Genomic DNA, 16,380 nt, shown 5'->3' with positions numbered 1-16,380 from the left:
GGAGATTCAGGAGACATTGCCTGGCCTGAGGCAGAAAATGTGTTTCTGGATGGCTCTTCAAGGGCAGCAGAAGGGAAAAGAGTTCCAAGACACGCTGTTATTGAGGAAAGGGAATCAGACAAAGCGCAGGTTACCCCCATGGTCAGCTCAACCGGCACAGCTGTGTGTGCTTGTAAGAGCCTGGCACTGAAATGCCCTGAGCAGGAAGGGTTCAATATCTTCTGGTGACACCATCTCACCTAACAGGGGGGCAAAAGCAATTCTGACTGCTCAGCAACCACTGGATCACTTACTAAGGCATTTCTAAAAGACATCATTCCAATAAAAGGGACTGTGGAAGCCATAGACTCAGAGAGCAGAACTAATTTTGCAGGAGAGTTCCTCCAGGGGGTTATGGCAGCTTTAGGAATACAAATGGGACCTCCAGAACCCCTGGCACCCCCAGAGCTCAGGCTGGGTACAAAGAATGAATGGGGATAAAAAGAAACACCTTTAGAAGCTGGGGATTAGATAGTAATAGTTTCAGCAAGTTTTAGAATGGATTTTCTCAGTGAAGATGGAGTCTCCAGCACCCTAACTTTTGGCTATTTATGGAGAAGGCACTGCACATAACAGCTGAGGCTTCCAAAGTGGCTCAAAGTGCAGATGTCTGTTTAGAATGGTGAAGGACATAGGTATGATTCACTAGTAACTTTCAAATACCTGCTCTAAAGCTGGAGTTACTCAAAGAAGAGAGAACTACTTCAACACTTGTAAAGAAGCACCATTTTTTCCAAATCTAATTTTCACATGTAGCTGAATTTTTCAAGAATTGTGTTTTTTATCATACTATGAGTGCAAAACAATCTATAAGAAGTGTTTAAAAACAGATTGTTAACAGGAAAAAGTGATCAAAAGATCTATTTCCTCTTGTATTAACAATTGAAATATGACTGAAGAAGGGATCAACTCTGCAGTCCCCTGAACCAAACTCACAACTTCTTTAACAGCATGCTCAAAGTTTTCTATACTTCAAGCTTTCCTAGAAAATTCACTTTCTTAATTTCTGCTGTTTCTGTAGCCCCAGACCCTGTATACTTTATACCAGCTGCATTCTACAGAAGGGATACCCAACTGAGCATACAAATTGCCTGCTGAATGGCCTTCTCTGACTCCATGCTGTTACTTTTGACCTCAGATGGCACAGAAAATGCTCTCCAGTTGACTTGCTTCCAAATGCCAAAAAACCCCAACGCCCAAACTTTTAAACATAAAACAGAAGGAAAGCTTAATTATTTGAGTTAAAATAGCTCTGCAAAACAGTTATTCACAAATATAGGAATAAAAGTGTTATAAAAGATGTGCCTCCTGATACATAAAGATATCCTGAAGAATGATTTTGTATTGTTTATATACATTCAAAATTAGTTTTCATCTTTTTTACTGAAAACTGCGTTTTCATAGACAAACAGAAATTTTTCCTATAACTGGATATCTGCCTGGCAGACATAAATGTTTCTGTCAAATTCACCATTCTGCCATGGATATCAGAAGACATCTTGGAGTGACAGGGACAGGGTTTTGCTTCCTTTATTAATGTTTCCATTCTTTGGTTCTCACGTGACCTGTGTCATTTCTGTATTTAAATTCAGAAGCTCTTGCCAGAATACTCTTTCAACTTTGTTTGTAGTCGCAATGCAAGAGGTCTGCAACTCTTGCTTTAATTTGGGACAGGATTTATTTCTTCTTGTAACTGAAGACTAATGACAGACATCACCTTCCTCATTTCTCCTGAAGTAATGCCTCAATTCTCTGTCTGGGTTAGCTGGCTAAATTATTTCCTTTCTAAATAGTCAGGTTCTGCTGTGTATAGATGTCCTGGGTTGTAAGATAAGCTTGTATTCCATTTGCCATCTGTCGAAGGCGAACCAGTTGGACAGGTTTTTTTTTGTTATCTCTCTCAGAGACAATGGTTTGTGTATACACCTTTGACTGATTTAATGAAGGGCTGAAAAAATGTAACACCGTGAGGGGTCCCACCCAGAGGGGGGAAGCAGCTCTCTCTCTTCTTCGCGGGACTCCGAGAGAAGCAGCTCTCTCTCTCTCTTCGCGGGATTCCGAGAGAAGCAGCTCTCCCTCTTCTTCGCGGGACTCCGAGAGAAGCAGCTCTCTCTCTCTCTTCGCGGGATTCCCAGAAAAGCAGCTCTCTCTCGCTCTCTCTCTCTTCGGCGGCACTCGCAGCGAAGCAGCCGGCGCGCGCAGAGGCGACGGCAGCGGAGCTCAGAAGCAACCCCGGCGCAGAGGAAGACCGGCCCCCACTGCCACCAGATCTTCAGAGGAAAATTATACCCTTCTAAAGATCACCACTTCAGCTGCAACTCATCAACTATTGCAAGGGAAAGCAATTGTCCCAGCAAACCTGATACTGGCAATCCTCAGGTTCTAGACTTTTTTTTCTTTCACTGGTTTTGTTTGTACCAATTGCATTTGCCTTTTTTTAAATTGTTGTCCAGTTTTCTCCTAGTAAAGAATTGTTACTCCCACTCCCATATCTTTGCCTGAGAGCCTTTTAATTTAAAGATCCTGGTAATTCAGGGGGAGGGGGGTTTGCCGTTCTCCATTGTACAGGAGGCTTTGCCCTCTTTCACAGACTCCTGTCTTGTCTAACCAAGACAGAATTTGGCGCATCAACGTGAGGCCCGAGGGCATTGAGAGGGAAAAAGGATTAACAGTTCTTAAGTAATTTGGTTTTGTTGTGTGTAAAAACATCTTCAGCATCACCATGTGGTCTAGTTTACCTTGGTTTGGGTGGCATGTGATCGTAGCTATACTTTTCCCATTTGCAGACCCTTATCTAAAAATGGGTCCTATAACTAAGGCTACGGTGTCTGTTATCAAGTTTGGCTTCTGGGTTAATTGGGTGAGGAATTCATGGATCTTTAATTTCCTCTGGAAGGCAGGTACATGGATTCATAGCTATCACACGTTAACTGTATGTTTTTGGGGTTACTTTAATAACGGTACCTACTGCGAGGAAATAGCACCTGGGCAAACTTTCTCTCAACCTTTTAACCATCTTTTTGGGTCTGCTCCACCAGTTCTCAAAGGGTTAAGATCCTTTATAAGTGCTAATGATACCATACAATGGGTGGTGTTGCTGATAGTCCTGTTATATTTAGCATTCAGAGATAAGGGAAGATTAACCTGGATAACTACCCTCACACCTACACCACAGACTCGAGATGCTGCTGCTCCAGAGCCTGACCCTGCCCCACAGCCCACCTCAGAAATGAACCGCCCAGATTGGGTGAGGGTTCTGGTTAAGGAGATACGAGAGATGCTGAAGGAGTGCATTTCCCCAGCTGGTGAGAAACCGGCCCTTTGCCTTGAGGAGGGACAGTCTAATAGTACAGCTGTGGAACCCACTAATGTTACAACTGTCCAGGTTCCAGCTGAACCACAAGGGCAGTCACGGTCAGCAGCAGTGGCCCCGGTAGAAACAAGGAAGTCTAAGGTGAAAGCAGAGCACCCTGCAGATAGGGACAGGAATGGAGGAACCTCACAACCCACAGGGGAGCCAGAGATTGCTATCATCACCGAGTCCCTGACGTACGAAAGTCTTCGCAATCTGCATAAAGACATTGTGCGACGAGGGCGTGAGGCTTATGCTACCTGGCTACTCCGGGTTTGGGATCTTATGGGTACAGGCGTGCAGCTGGACGGTGGTGAGGCAAGGAACTTGGGACCCTTGACCCAGGACTCGGGTATAAATCAGGTTTTTGTAAGGGAACCAGGGTCCCTTTCTCTCTGGGAGCGGCTCTTAATGAGTGTCAGGGAGAGGTTTATCCACAGAGAGAGAATGCAAGAGCACCATCATAGAATGCGCTGGAAGACCCTCGAGGAAGGGATCCAACAGCTGAGAGAAGTGGCAGTATTGGAGGTACTCTTTGGGAGGGATGGACGACACAATAATGATCCTGACAAGGTCAGGTGTACGGGACAAATGCTGTGGAGTCTGGCAAATCTTGGGCCATCTCAATACGCCACCTTCATTGCAACGATCAATGCTGACACCCACCGGGAGACAATAGGTTCTGTTGCCAACAAACTTAGGAATTATGAGAGTATGATTAATGGCCCAATGCAGGCTCATATCTCAGCTGTGATTAAGGAGTTTAAAGAGGAGATGAGGGAGGAGATAAGGAAGGTTAATACAGCACCCGTGAGAGTCACAGGCCCCAGAATCAGCACCCAACAATCCCCAGCTAGAGAGAGAGGGTACACCCCAAGGGCTAATCTGTGGTTCTTCCTGCGTGACCATGGGGAAGACATGGGGAGGTGGGATGGGAAACCCACTTCTGTCCTGGCAGCACGGGTCCGTCAACTCAAGGAGGGAAACTCTAACCGGGGAAGTTCCACCAAAGTGAAGGTAGCCTCAACCTCCCGTGACCAAGCTTGTGGGTACGATCTGTCAGACCCCCTTGAAGGGACCTCTAGTATGTTTGCCCAGGAAAGGAATGATAACCAGTGTTAGAGGGGCCCTGTCTCTAGCCAGGGAGAGGCACGGGAAAACCGGATCTTCTGGACAGTGTGGATCCGATGGCCTGGCACATCAGAGCCACAAAAATATGATGCTTTAGTTGATACTGGTGCACAGTGTACTCTGATACCATCGGGACATGTGGGGGCAGAGCCTGTTTCCATTGCTGGTGTGATAGGGGGATCACAACAATTGACTCTGGTGGAAGCTGAGGTGAGCCTGACTGGGAAGGAGTGGAAGAAACACCCTATAGTGACTGGCCCAGATGCTCCGTGTATCCTAGGCATAGACTTCCTCCGGAACGGATATTACAAAGACCCAAAGGGACTCAGGTGGGCTTTTGGAATAGCCGCTGTAGAGGCAGAAGACATTAAGCAATTGAACACCTTGCCTGGACTGTCAGAAAACCCCTCTGCAGTAGGACTCCTAAGGGTGGAAGAACAACGCGTGCCAATTGCGACCTCGACAGTGCACCGCCGGCAGTATCGGACGGATCGAGATGCCGTGATCCCCATCCACAAAATGATTCGGGAGCTGGAGAGCCAAGGGGTGGTCAGCAAAACCCACTCACCCTTCAACAGCCCCATCTGGCCTGTGCGCAAATCTGACAAAGAATGGAGATTGACTGTGGACTATCGTGGCTTAAATGAAGTGACTCCACCGCTGAGCGCTGCTGTGCCGGACATGCTGGAACTCCAGTACGAGCTGGAGTCCAAGGCAGCAAAGTGGTATGCCACCATTGATATTGCTAATGCGTTTTTCTCCATTCCTCTGGCAGCAGAATGCAGGCCTCAGTTTGCTTTCACCTGGAGGGGCGTGCAGTACACCTGGAACCGACTGCCCCAGGGGTGGAAACACAGCCCCACCATCTGCCATGGACTGATCCAGGCTGCACTAGAAAAGGGTGAGGCTCCAGAACACCTGCAATACATTGATGACATCATTGTGTGGGGGAGCACAGCGGCAGAAGTGTTTGAGAAAGGTGAGAGAATCATCCAGATACTACTAGAAGCTGGCTTTGCCATCAAGAAGAGCAAAGTCAAGGGACCTGCCCGAGAGATCCAGTTCCTGGGAGTGAAATGGCAAGATGGACGGCGCCAGATTCCCACTGAGGTCATCAACAAGATCACAGCTATGTCCCCACCAACCAGCAAAAAGGAAACACAAGCTTTCCTGGGTGCCATAGGTTTCTGGAGAATGCACATTCCTGAGTATAGCCAGATTGTGAGCCCTCTTTATCTGGTTACCCGAAAGAAGAATGATTTCCACTGGGGCCCTGAGCAGCAACAAGCCTTCACCCAGATCAAGCAGGAGATCGCTCATGCTGTAGCCCTTGGCCCAGTCAGAACGGGACCAGAGGTCAAGAATGTGCTCTACTCTGCAGCCGGGAACCATGGGTTGTCTTGGAGCCTTTGGCAGAAAGTGCCTGGGGAGACTCGAGGCCGACCACTGGGATTCTGGAGCCGAAGTTACAGAGGGTCTGAAGCCAACTACAATCCCACAGAGAAGGAAATCTTGGCTGCCTTTGAAGGAGTTCAAGCAGCCTCGGAAGTAATTGGCACAGAAACACAACTCCTCCTGGCACCCCCGACCGGTGCTGGGGTGGATGTTTAAAGGAAAGGTTCCTACTACCCACCATGCCACTGACGCCACATGGAGCAAATGGATTGCCCTCATCACTCAACGCGCCCGTATTGGAAACCTGAATCGCCCTGGGATTTTGGAGATAATTACGAACTGGCCAGAAGGTGAAAACTTTGGTCTCACTGATGATGAGAAGCAGGTACAAGTGGCAAGGGCTGAAGAAGCTCCACCATACAACCAACTACCAGCAGAGGAGACCTGCTACGCTCTTTTCACTGACGGTTCCTGTCGCATCGTAGGGATGAACCGGAAGTGGAAAGCAGCCGTATGGAGCCCCACACGCCAAGTTGCACAAGCTACCGAAGGAGAAGGTGGATCGAGCCAACTCGCTGAACTCAAGGCCGTTCAGCTGGCTCTGGACATTGCTGAAAGGGAAAAGTGGCCAAAGCTCTACCTTTATACTGATTCATGGATGGTAGCCAATGCTCTGTGGGGCTGGCTGGGAAGGTGGAGGAAGGCCAACTGGCAACGTAGAGGAAAGCCAATCTGGGCTGCTGATATATGGAAAGACATTGCCTCTCGGGTGGAAAAGCTGACGGTGAAAGTCCGTCATGTAGATGCCCATGTCCCCAAAAGTCGGGCTAATGAGGAGCACCGGAACAACGAGCAGGTAGATCAGGCAGCAAAAATAGAGGTGTCAAAGATAGACTTAGATTGGCACCATAAGGGGGAGTTGTTCCTGGCTCGATGGGCTCATGATGCCTCAGGTCATCAGGGCAGAGATGCCACCTACAAGTGGGCACGAGACCGAGGGGTGGATCTAACCATGGACAGTGTTTCCCAGGTTATCCATGACTGTGAGACGTGTGCTGCCATCAAACAGGCCAAGAGAGTGAAGCCCCTATGGTATGGTGGGCGGTGGTCCAAGTACAAGTATGGGGAGGCCTGGCAGATTGACTACATCACACTGCCCCAGACACGCCAAGGCAAGCGCTACGTGCTGACCATGGTAGAAGCCACCACTGGATGGCTGGAGACTTTCCCTGTACCTCATGCCACTGCCCGGAACACCATCTTAGGCTTGGAAAAACAAGTCCTGTGGAGACACGGCACCCCTGAGAGAATTGAGTCTGACAACGGCACCCATTTCAAGAACAGCCTTATCAACACCTGGGCCAGAGAACATGGTATCGAATGGATATATCATATTCCCTATCATGCTCCAGCTGCCGGCAAAGTTGAACGGTGCAACGGACTCCTTAAGACTACCCTGAAGGCACTCGGTGGGGGAGCATTTAGAAACTGGGAAATTAACCTGGCAAAGGCAACCTGGATGGTCAACACCCGGGGGTCTGTCAATCGAGCTGGCCCTGCTCAGTCAGAACCCTTACACGCAGTAGATGGAGATAAGGTCCCTGTAGTACATATGAAAGGTATTTTAGGGAAAACTGTTTGGATTAATCCCACCTCAGGCAAAGACCAACCCATTCGTGGGATTGTCTTTGCTCAAGGACCTGGTTACACTTGGTGGGTAATGCAGGAAGATGGGGAGACCCGCTGTGTACCACAGGGAAACTTAGTCTTAAGAGAGAACTGGGTGTAAGATTTCATGGTGTGCAGATGGAAATAGAATAAGGGGTGGATAATGTCCTGGGTTGTAAGATAAGCTTGTATTCCATTTGCCATCTGTCGAAGGCGAACCGGTTGGACAGGTTTTTTTTTGTTATCTCTCTCAGAGACAATGGTTTGTGTATACACCTTTGACTGATTTAATGAAGGGCTGAAAAAATGTAACACCGTGAGGGGTCCCACCCAGAGGGGGGAAGCAGCTCTCTCTCTTCTTCGCGGGACTCCGAGAGAAGCAGCTCTCTCTCTCTCTTCGCGGGATTCCGAGAGAAGCAGCTCTCCCTCTTCTTCGCGGGACTCCGAGAGAAGCAGCTCTCTCTCTCTCTTCGCGGGATTCCCAGAAAAGCAGCTCTCTCTCGCTCTCTCTCTCTTCGGCGGCACTCGCAGCGAAGCAGCCGGCGCGCGCAGAGGCGACGGCAGCGGAGCTCAGAAGCAACCCCGGCGCAGAGGAAGACCGGCCCCCACTGCCACCAGATCTTCAGAGGAAAATTATACCCTTCTAAAGATCACCACTTCAGCTGCAACTCATCAACTATTGCAAGGGAAAGCAATTGTCCCAGCAAACCTGATACTGGCAATCCTCAGGTTCTAGACTTTTTTTCTTTCACTGGTTTTGTTTGTACCGATTGCATTTGCCTTTTTTTAAATTGTTGTCCAGTTTTCTCCTAGTAAAGAATTGTTACTCCCACTCCCATATCTTTGCCTGAGAGCCTTTTAATTTAAAGATCCTGGTAATTCAGGGGGAGGGGGGTTTGCCGTTCTCCATTGTACAGGAGGCTTTGCCCTCTTTCACAGACTCCTGTCTTGTCTAACCAAGACAATAGAGAACTGTGACTTTCAGTGCTTAATATAAGCAAGCACTGAGAGGAGGGATGTACTGAGAAGACTATTTTCTGCGAGATACATATAATACCCTTTATGCTCCATGTGTTCCTGCTGCAGCCTCAGTTGAGCTGCAGGTCCAGATTTTGATAAGGATTTAAAAAATGTTTGGCACCACTTAGGATCGATTAGACTAGCAATGTCCATAGGTTTAGAAATTGCATCCTGTAGAAAAGGAGTTTTTCCTCAAAAGCCTGTAAAATGTACAGGGTCACATAGACCAGAAACCTGATCTTTCCCTTATGTCAAAATGGCTCCTAGCTAAATTTCTGGGACCCTCTATGTTAAAATAAGAGAGGTTTGTCAAAGTAAAGCTAATAGTGGCAAAATTCCTTAGCCCAACAAATCAATTGAAATGTCAAGTGCAAATTAAGGATCAGAAAGGAGAGAAAGAAAATAAGAGGTAAAAATAGTCTAACAGAGGCTCCTGACTTAATCATATCAACAGCTGAAGTTAAAAGGTTAGCAGAGGTTGATCTGACTGTTAATGTTTTCTCATCATTTTGTTTATGAGAAAGAAGAAGGGAAGAAGCCTTCCATCCCTGGTATCAGGTTAAGTTCCTCTGCTTGAGTGGAACAACTCAGTACTCCAAATATAAAAGCTCCAAAGAAGCTCACACAAGGATGTTTGTCTCGAACTGTAATTGGAGTAGATCCATTTGTTTGTGTAATTGCCACCATGGTGGAAATCTGTGCTTCTCTATTTGTGCAACTGCAAATATTTTCTAGGAATGAACCATCTGAATTTTAATATCCCATAGATTCAGTGCAATACAGCATATTACAATATCTTGACCTTTTCAGTGTTCCATAAATTGATTGTCTGGTTGTTCCTGTCCCCCCTCGTTTACAGGCCTGGAAACCTTAGAAGAAGAGGTAACATGGCTATCTCTGAGTCGTATCTTTTATATTTATCAGCATTTCCAGAATCACACTTCTAGTGTCTTGAAGGCTTGACAGAAGTTACATACTGTGTGCCTGAGGTGCAGTAGCATATAAAATCATGCCAGAAAAGGCAGGGATGAGTGCCACAGGCGGGCTTACAAGGTTCACCACAGGTGGTCCTGTTGAAGGTCACATTGGTTGACCAGCATTGTTATAAAATTGTGATCTCTCCAGTGAGTTATTCTGACAGCCAGATAAACCTCCAGCTAAATAAATATCATGGGCAACCTTCAACCAACCAAATGTAACTGTTTAATTAATGTGCTTTTCCTAAGTAAATTAAAAAGCAGAGGGAAAAGGCTTCTGGTCTTTAAAGGATGCATAAAGCAGAAAATGAAAGATCTGAATATGAAAGGGAGAGAATCCTCTTAAAGCTGAGGATACAGTGGTAAGAAAAATTATTATTCATTTGCAGACATCACCTCAAACTGATGGACTAGTGAAAAGAAGATACAAATTTTAATAACAGCAAATGTTGGAGTAAGATGCAGAGAAAGAGCAATTGCCACTTTTTCATTACTTGTCTTCCATCAAAGAAGGGAGAGGGGAAATTCACATTTGGTAGTGTTTATTACAATTATTATGCCCTCAAAAAAAAGAAAAAAAAAAAAAAGCCGCCAACCCCAAAATTATAGAACAAAACAGAAATGCTCTGAGGTGGCTCAAATTCTTCCTCTGAGACTAAATGCAGATATTTTTTCTCAAGATGCTTTTTCACTTCCAGATGTGCCTTCAGGTCCAACATGTGCCTTGAGGTAAATTCCTCTGCCTAGTGAGTGTGCAGCTGAAGAGGCTATTACTGTTTTGGTAGCTTCCTACAAGCATAGCTCAAGCCATCTCATCTGCCCCTTCCAGCAGCAGCAGAAAGAGGTGTTGAGGTGTTTTGTCTCAAGCGCTGAACAGAACAGGATGCAGATGACATGCATCACCTTTTGAAGTCTCACATCCAGTCTGGGGTAGGGGGAGTGCTGTGTGGCTGTGAGACAAACTACATAAGAGAGCCTGAAACACAAAAAAAGACTTCAGTTCCTTTCTTCTCTGCATCGGGGCCATGATGAGTTCCATGACCGGGCTGGGACGGCGGGCGGGGCTGGCCTGTGATGCGCTCTGGACTCTGTGACAGCACAGGGGCCGTGTCACAATGGGGGCAACTATAAAAGGCCCCAGGCCGGTGCCGCTGCCCCAGTAGAGCCTCGGCAAGCGGTGAGTACACAGCAGAGGGGAGAGGGGGCTGGAGGAGGGCTGGGACAGGAGCGCCGGTCCCCGGGGCTGCCCCGTCTCCAGGGCCCAGCGCTGGGCGCAGCGCCTTGCTGGGGGCGCGGGGCGCGCGGGGCAGCGGTGCAGCCTTGCCAGCTGCCGGGGGCCCTTTCCTTCCTGCCACCACATCCCTGCCGCTCCTGCCCCTCACTGTCTCCATTCCGGCCCCACTGAGCCCCTCCTGTGTGTCCTCCTGCAGACCATGGCTTTACTGTCACTGCTGTTTGTGCTTGTGCAAAGCCTGATCCAGTACCCCCAGCCAGCTGGGGATGGGCTGGATGAGGCCACGCACCAGAGAATGCGGGAGCGTCAGGAGCTGCTGGACCGTGAGATGGCCCGGCTGATGCAGGAGCTGGAGCAGGGGCCCCTGCAGCAGCAGGATGAGGGCTGGGGAGCCATGCTCTTTGGTGCCCTGCAGCAGTGGCCATTCTGGGTTCTTGCTGGCATCCTGCTCCTCTTGGGCCTGTGGCTGGGCTGCAGGAGAAGGAGCTGTGAGGCCAGCAGCAGCAGCAGCAAGGACCAGAGCTCCCGCAAGACCTTGGGAGATGAGAGAATAACTGAACAGGAAGAAGACACCGCTGATCCAGAGGAAGGTGAAGAAGACAGAGATATGACTCTGGAGGCAGAAAACAGCGGCACTGAAGATGACAGAGAAGGCAGTCCTGTGGCTGCAGATGATGGCAACAAGGATGATGCCACTGAAGACAATTATGATGTGAAGATGAAGGAGGACAGCGATGTCAACAGTGGCAATTATGATGTGAAGGAAGACAGCGATGTCGACAATGGCTATCACTTAAAGAAAGAAGGACAGAGTGATGGGGATATGCCAGGAGACACTACCACTGAAGGAAATGAAGAAGAACCTGGCAATGTTGCTGGAAATAAAGAAGATCTAGAGAGGCAAATGAAGAAAAAACCAAGGATGTACAGGTGGACCAAGACAAGGACACTGGAAAGGAAGAAGGAGAAGGAAATGAAGAAAAAAACAATAGTGTTACTATAAAGGCAGGCAAAAACACTGATGTAAATGAAGGTGAAGACAATGTAGATGGAACAGAAGAATACATGGATGTGAAGGTGCAGGAAAGCAGATGTGCCAATGACCAAAGAAGTAAAGACTGGACTGGGCAGGAAGATAGCAATCAATGTGGGAATGAAATTGCCCATAGTGGTTTTCCTGCACCTGAGGAAGTAAATAAGGATGTGATAGCAGAAGATGGCAATGACAGAAACAAGGATGAATAACAGGCTGATGTGAATGTGGAGGGAAACAAGAATAATGATAGACAAGAAGAGGAACAAGGTAATGTGGCTGCCAGTGAAAAAGGTGGCAGTGATGGTGGCAGGGAAGAAAATGCCAGTGGTGGAATTGAAAACAGAGAAGACACCCAAGATGCTGGGAATGAGAAGGACATCCTTTTAGTGGATGGTGTAGAGTGGCCTGTGGAGGACCTGGAGAGAGGCTCCTCAGTGACAGCTGAGCTGATGGAGAGCTTCACACGTGTCTTTGTGTACAGTGTGAGCAATAGCTTTGATCTGGTGCCTCAAGTAGCCATCGGGGTGGGCAGTGCCTTTGAGGGCTGGAGCCCCCATGAGTGGGATGGGGTGTACCGTGTGCTGGTCCCACTGAATCCCACCAGGGCACACCTTCCACCTAGAGCCAAGCAGTGCAGGGCAGACGGCAGCAAGGACCTTCAGCATCCGTGTGGAGCTGGTGTGCACGTGTGAGAGCGAGCAGCTGGGCGAGAAGCTGTTGTGCCTCCTGCACCACTCGCAGGAGGAGCTGCGGCGGAAGCAGCAGCGCAGCCTCCTGGAGACACTCTGCACCGGCTCCTACCTGGATGTGGAGAAAACCTCCCGCTGGTTCTTCCAGATGGTGAGATGCTCGTGGCTGCATGTGCCTCAGTCATACTCATGGCACTTGTTGTTTCAGCCCTGCAGCCGGTCCTGCCAATTCCAGCTGAGCAGAGGCAAGAGGACCCTGTCGGTGGAGATGCTTTTTGGGGTGCGCCAAGGGGACTCTGACATCTTTGTGGCCAACCAGCCCTTAGAGGCCCAGAAAGGCAACTCCGGTAACCTTGTGAGCAGTCAGCCCGCCAAGGCCAACATCCTCACAAGAACAGCATGGCCTGAGACATTCGCTGTGGCAGAGGCAAAATTCTTCCAGCACATTGCCAGGCAGATACCATGTAAGAGGTTGCACCTGAAATACCTGCAGCTCTTCACATGCATGTTGAGCGGCACAGGTTTTTCCACCTCTAACTGGAAGACTCTGGTCATGCATGTGTTAAACATCTTACCACCGGTCTACTGGCGCAGGAAGGAATTTCCACTGCGGCTGTGGGACATCATGGCATACATGCAGCTCTGCCTGAAATGGAAACACCTGGACCATTTTGTTCTAGGCAACGAGAAGCTTCCTGCAGAGATCAGCTTGCCGCCAGCAATGCAAAAGGTTGAGCCACTCAACCTCTTTGAGTACCTGGCCCGAGATCCGGATGCCCACAGAAAGGCAATGGAGGCTTATGCTCAGCTGCACTTTCGCCTCTGGATGATGCTCTCCAACACTGAGAAGAATTCCCTGCACAAAGCTCTGATGGAGAAGTTCACAGCCGATTGCTGCGACGTCGACTCTTTGTGATTGTTGTATTTGTCCGTGGCAATCCTGAAGCTGCTTTCCTGCTCCTGTGAAAGGAAGATGGTGCAGCACATGGTTTCGTTGTGCAGACACTTCCATGAGTGGCCTTGCCCTTCACCTTCCATTTGCAATAGTGCTGTTGCCTAAGTCAAGGAGGCAGAAACTGGCTCCACCTGCACATCCTCGCAGAAGAACAGTGAAGCTGATGGAGGTTGCTTGGAATACCTCAAAGACAACAACCTAGCCTATTAGGGACTTAATGTAGTTATTTAGTGAGTTGTAGTTTTAATTAGACTTGTTTCTTAGCATTCATTCCAGAGGCCCTTTAGTGTTGGCAGTATATAACTATTTTGCAAAACTACCCTTAGTGTAGAGAAATAGAGTTTAGACTAGATTAGTTTAAACCCTTAGTTTAGAGAATTACCCTTAGTTTAGAGAATTCCCCCAGTTGCTTGTCTGCTTTTAAATAATACTTGAATATCTATGTTTGAGAAACTAATAAAAGAAGTTAAGTTTCTCAAATTGCCTGAAATGTGTCATTCTTTGTACGTAACCCTCTGTATCTTTGAGAATGTCCTTCCTATACCTCTATCTGAAATAGACTCTTTGCAAACAGAGATGTTGGATATATTAAGTATGCTGTCTCTTGAGCATTTCCATAGAAATGCTTGAAGTTTGAAGTGAAAATGCCCTGAAATGCCTGAAATTTTGCAGCAGAGTACTCCTGAACTTTTTTAGCAATCTTTAGAGAGATTGCTAAAGTTTTCTTTACACAGTCACTTTTACAACTCCTAGGGAACAATTTAGTCCTAAAAGATTGAGCTACCCTTCAGTAATAGCTGCCCTTCAGCAATATCTACATATATATGTGTGAAGAAATAATAAAAGGAGAAAAATTTCTCAAATTGCCTGAAATCTGTCCTTCTTTTTATTTGACCCACCATTTATAGCAGAAAACAAAACAGGTCCTGATAGATGCAGCTAATTAAAGGAAGAAGAAGAAGCTTCAACTTCTGAGTAAAAAACTACAAATGAACACAGTGATAGTTACAGCATGGTCACACTGTCTAGGTGTGCTCTAACCCTTGAGCTGTAGTGCAGCAAATTTGAGTAAAGTAGCAGTGTCTTCCAAAAAACAATCTATTTTCCCTCCATATCCAAACTAAAGCTGTCAATGTACCTGCCATTAAAGCAGCTAGTCACTTACATGGGGCTGCAGGGTAAAACATTGCTTGATCTGCTCAAGTCCCCCAACTTTTTTCTGTGGCATTTAAATCCTGAGAAGATATAAGTAACCTATCTTTATCAATTTGGCTGATATTTAGCTTTGAACAGCATACTAATTCATAGTAAGGAGCAAAGTGCAAGAAAAAACACTACAAACAGTAGAAATGAAAATAATATGCAGGAAAAGAAAGGCCAGTCATGAAGCAGGTGAGAGCAGCCACCCCACAGTTTCCTAAAGCCCACAGAGATTTGCTCTAGGTGGCCAATCAAGATTTTTGGTTCTTTGGCATATCTCAATTCTTCCTTTCTTCAGGTACTCTGTACTTCTCACCTCCTTCCACCAAGGCAGAAATAGGCTGTAATAAGTACTTCAATCCAAATCCTCTCAGTCCCCAAGTATTAGTTAATTACTATCCAAAATAAAAAGGCTGCTTTAACCTCCAGCTTGCCCAATGACAGTGCCTTCAGTCTAAGGAGCAAGGTACACCCAGGAGGATTCACAGCAATGACAAAAGGTTCAAATGTTGTCATGAGCAGTCAATCTTCGCTTTGTGCTCTGTGAAGCATGGCCAGTGGGCAGCGATTTAATCTCTTGAGTCACCCCTGGTTAAAAGTGCACTTGTTTCCTCTTCTTTTTTTTTGCCTTTCAAGGTCTTCCAAGCCAGAAGCAAGGCAGAAGCTCACAGAAATCTTGAGGTAAGAAGCAGTGTCCTTCCAAGGATTCTGACCTTGCTATGGCTCACATAGGAAGCAAATCAGCCCTGCAAAATAGGACTTCTCTGCATTTTCCATGTGGATCAGAATATTCGAAAATAACTGGAAAGCTTGCTCTTTCAGAGCCATGCAGGGCTTAGGCAATTTTTTCCATTAATGTATATTGACACTACTTACCATTTCATTATCTGTTCTCCTTGTAAAATAAGTTGTGTAGCTCTGAATTTGATTTCTACTGTTTATGCTTATTATGGCAGCATGGTTATGTCACAGTGTTTCCAAGAGAAGAGATAATTGTAGAGAAAAATTTATGAGAACGATAGAAACTCCTAGGATGGACAAGCTCTCAGGCTCTGTTTCTTCAGTTCTGGAAATATTTATTATGATTACAGTGCATTAAAGACACAGAATTGTATGAGTATAGGGGAAAATACCCATAAGTACTTTTGTCACCATCTTTAAAAAGCATTTAAAGTCATCACCATTCAACTCAAACTCTTTAAAATGCTGGTTTACGTATTTTAATTGTTGCTGGCAAGGAAAGTTTAGTGCTCATGATTTTTCTGTAAGGCTGCATCCTGACCACAGCTCATATAATCAATTTTCAGGCTCCTCATAATGTTTTCCTGAAGTATCCAAAGAAAAGAAATGCACCTCATACAGAAATGATGTGAAATACAATCTGACATCAAAATGACCTGAGGTACTGTTGTTCCCTAGAAATAAAATAAAATTTAAAGCAACATAAAATACTTAAAGTATAGAAATGTTTCTGTATCTGGCAGGGCAAAGTAGCACAACCATCCCAGGAGCTTTGTTCTCATTTTCATTATCACTACTGTATAGTCCACACTTCAGAAAAAATAGCTCTGTAAATTTTGGTTTTGTAGTTTTTAGCTTTAAACAATTCCAGAAAAATTGCGGGACAAAGTGGGGAATGTTTATTTTTTATTCAGTCTTTTCAGTGGTTATTTTTTTCAGTCCA

At 46.6% G+C, this 16,380-nt stretch overlaps 2 protein-coding genes and 1 pseudogene across 2 annotated transcripts in view; all 3 read left to right on the top strand.

Annotated features, from left to right (window-relative positions):
• Positions 1-16,380, top strand: part of LOC144247626 (uncharacterized) — a 169,588-nt gene that overhangs the window by 31,979 nt on the left and 121,229 nt on the right. The gene's annotated exons all lie outside the window — the stretch shown is intronic.
• LOC146767209 (uncharacterized) lies at positions 10,882-12,255 on the top strand. Its single transcript, XM_085581195.1, has one exon. It carries the CDS (start codon positions 11,016-11,018, stop codon positions 11,817-11,819), a length of 804 nt encoding a protein of 267 aa, XP_085437321.1. The 5' UTR covers positions 10,882-11,015; the 3' UTR covers positions 11,820-12,255.
• LOC146767208 (inositol 1,4,5-trisphosphate receptor-interacting protein-like 1) lies at positions 11,916-16,119 on the top strand (annotated as a pseudogene).

This window comes from Lonchura striata, chromosome 5, assembly GCF_050655825.1.
Source record: "Lonchura striata isolate lonStrDom1 chromosome 5, ASM5065582v1, whole genome shotgun sequence".
Lineage (NCBI taxonomy): Eukaryota > Metazoa > Chordata > Aves > Passeriformes > Estrildidae > Lonchura > Lonchura striata.
This window is presented reverse-complemented; position numbering and strand designations above follow the sequence as displayed.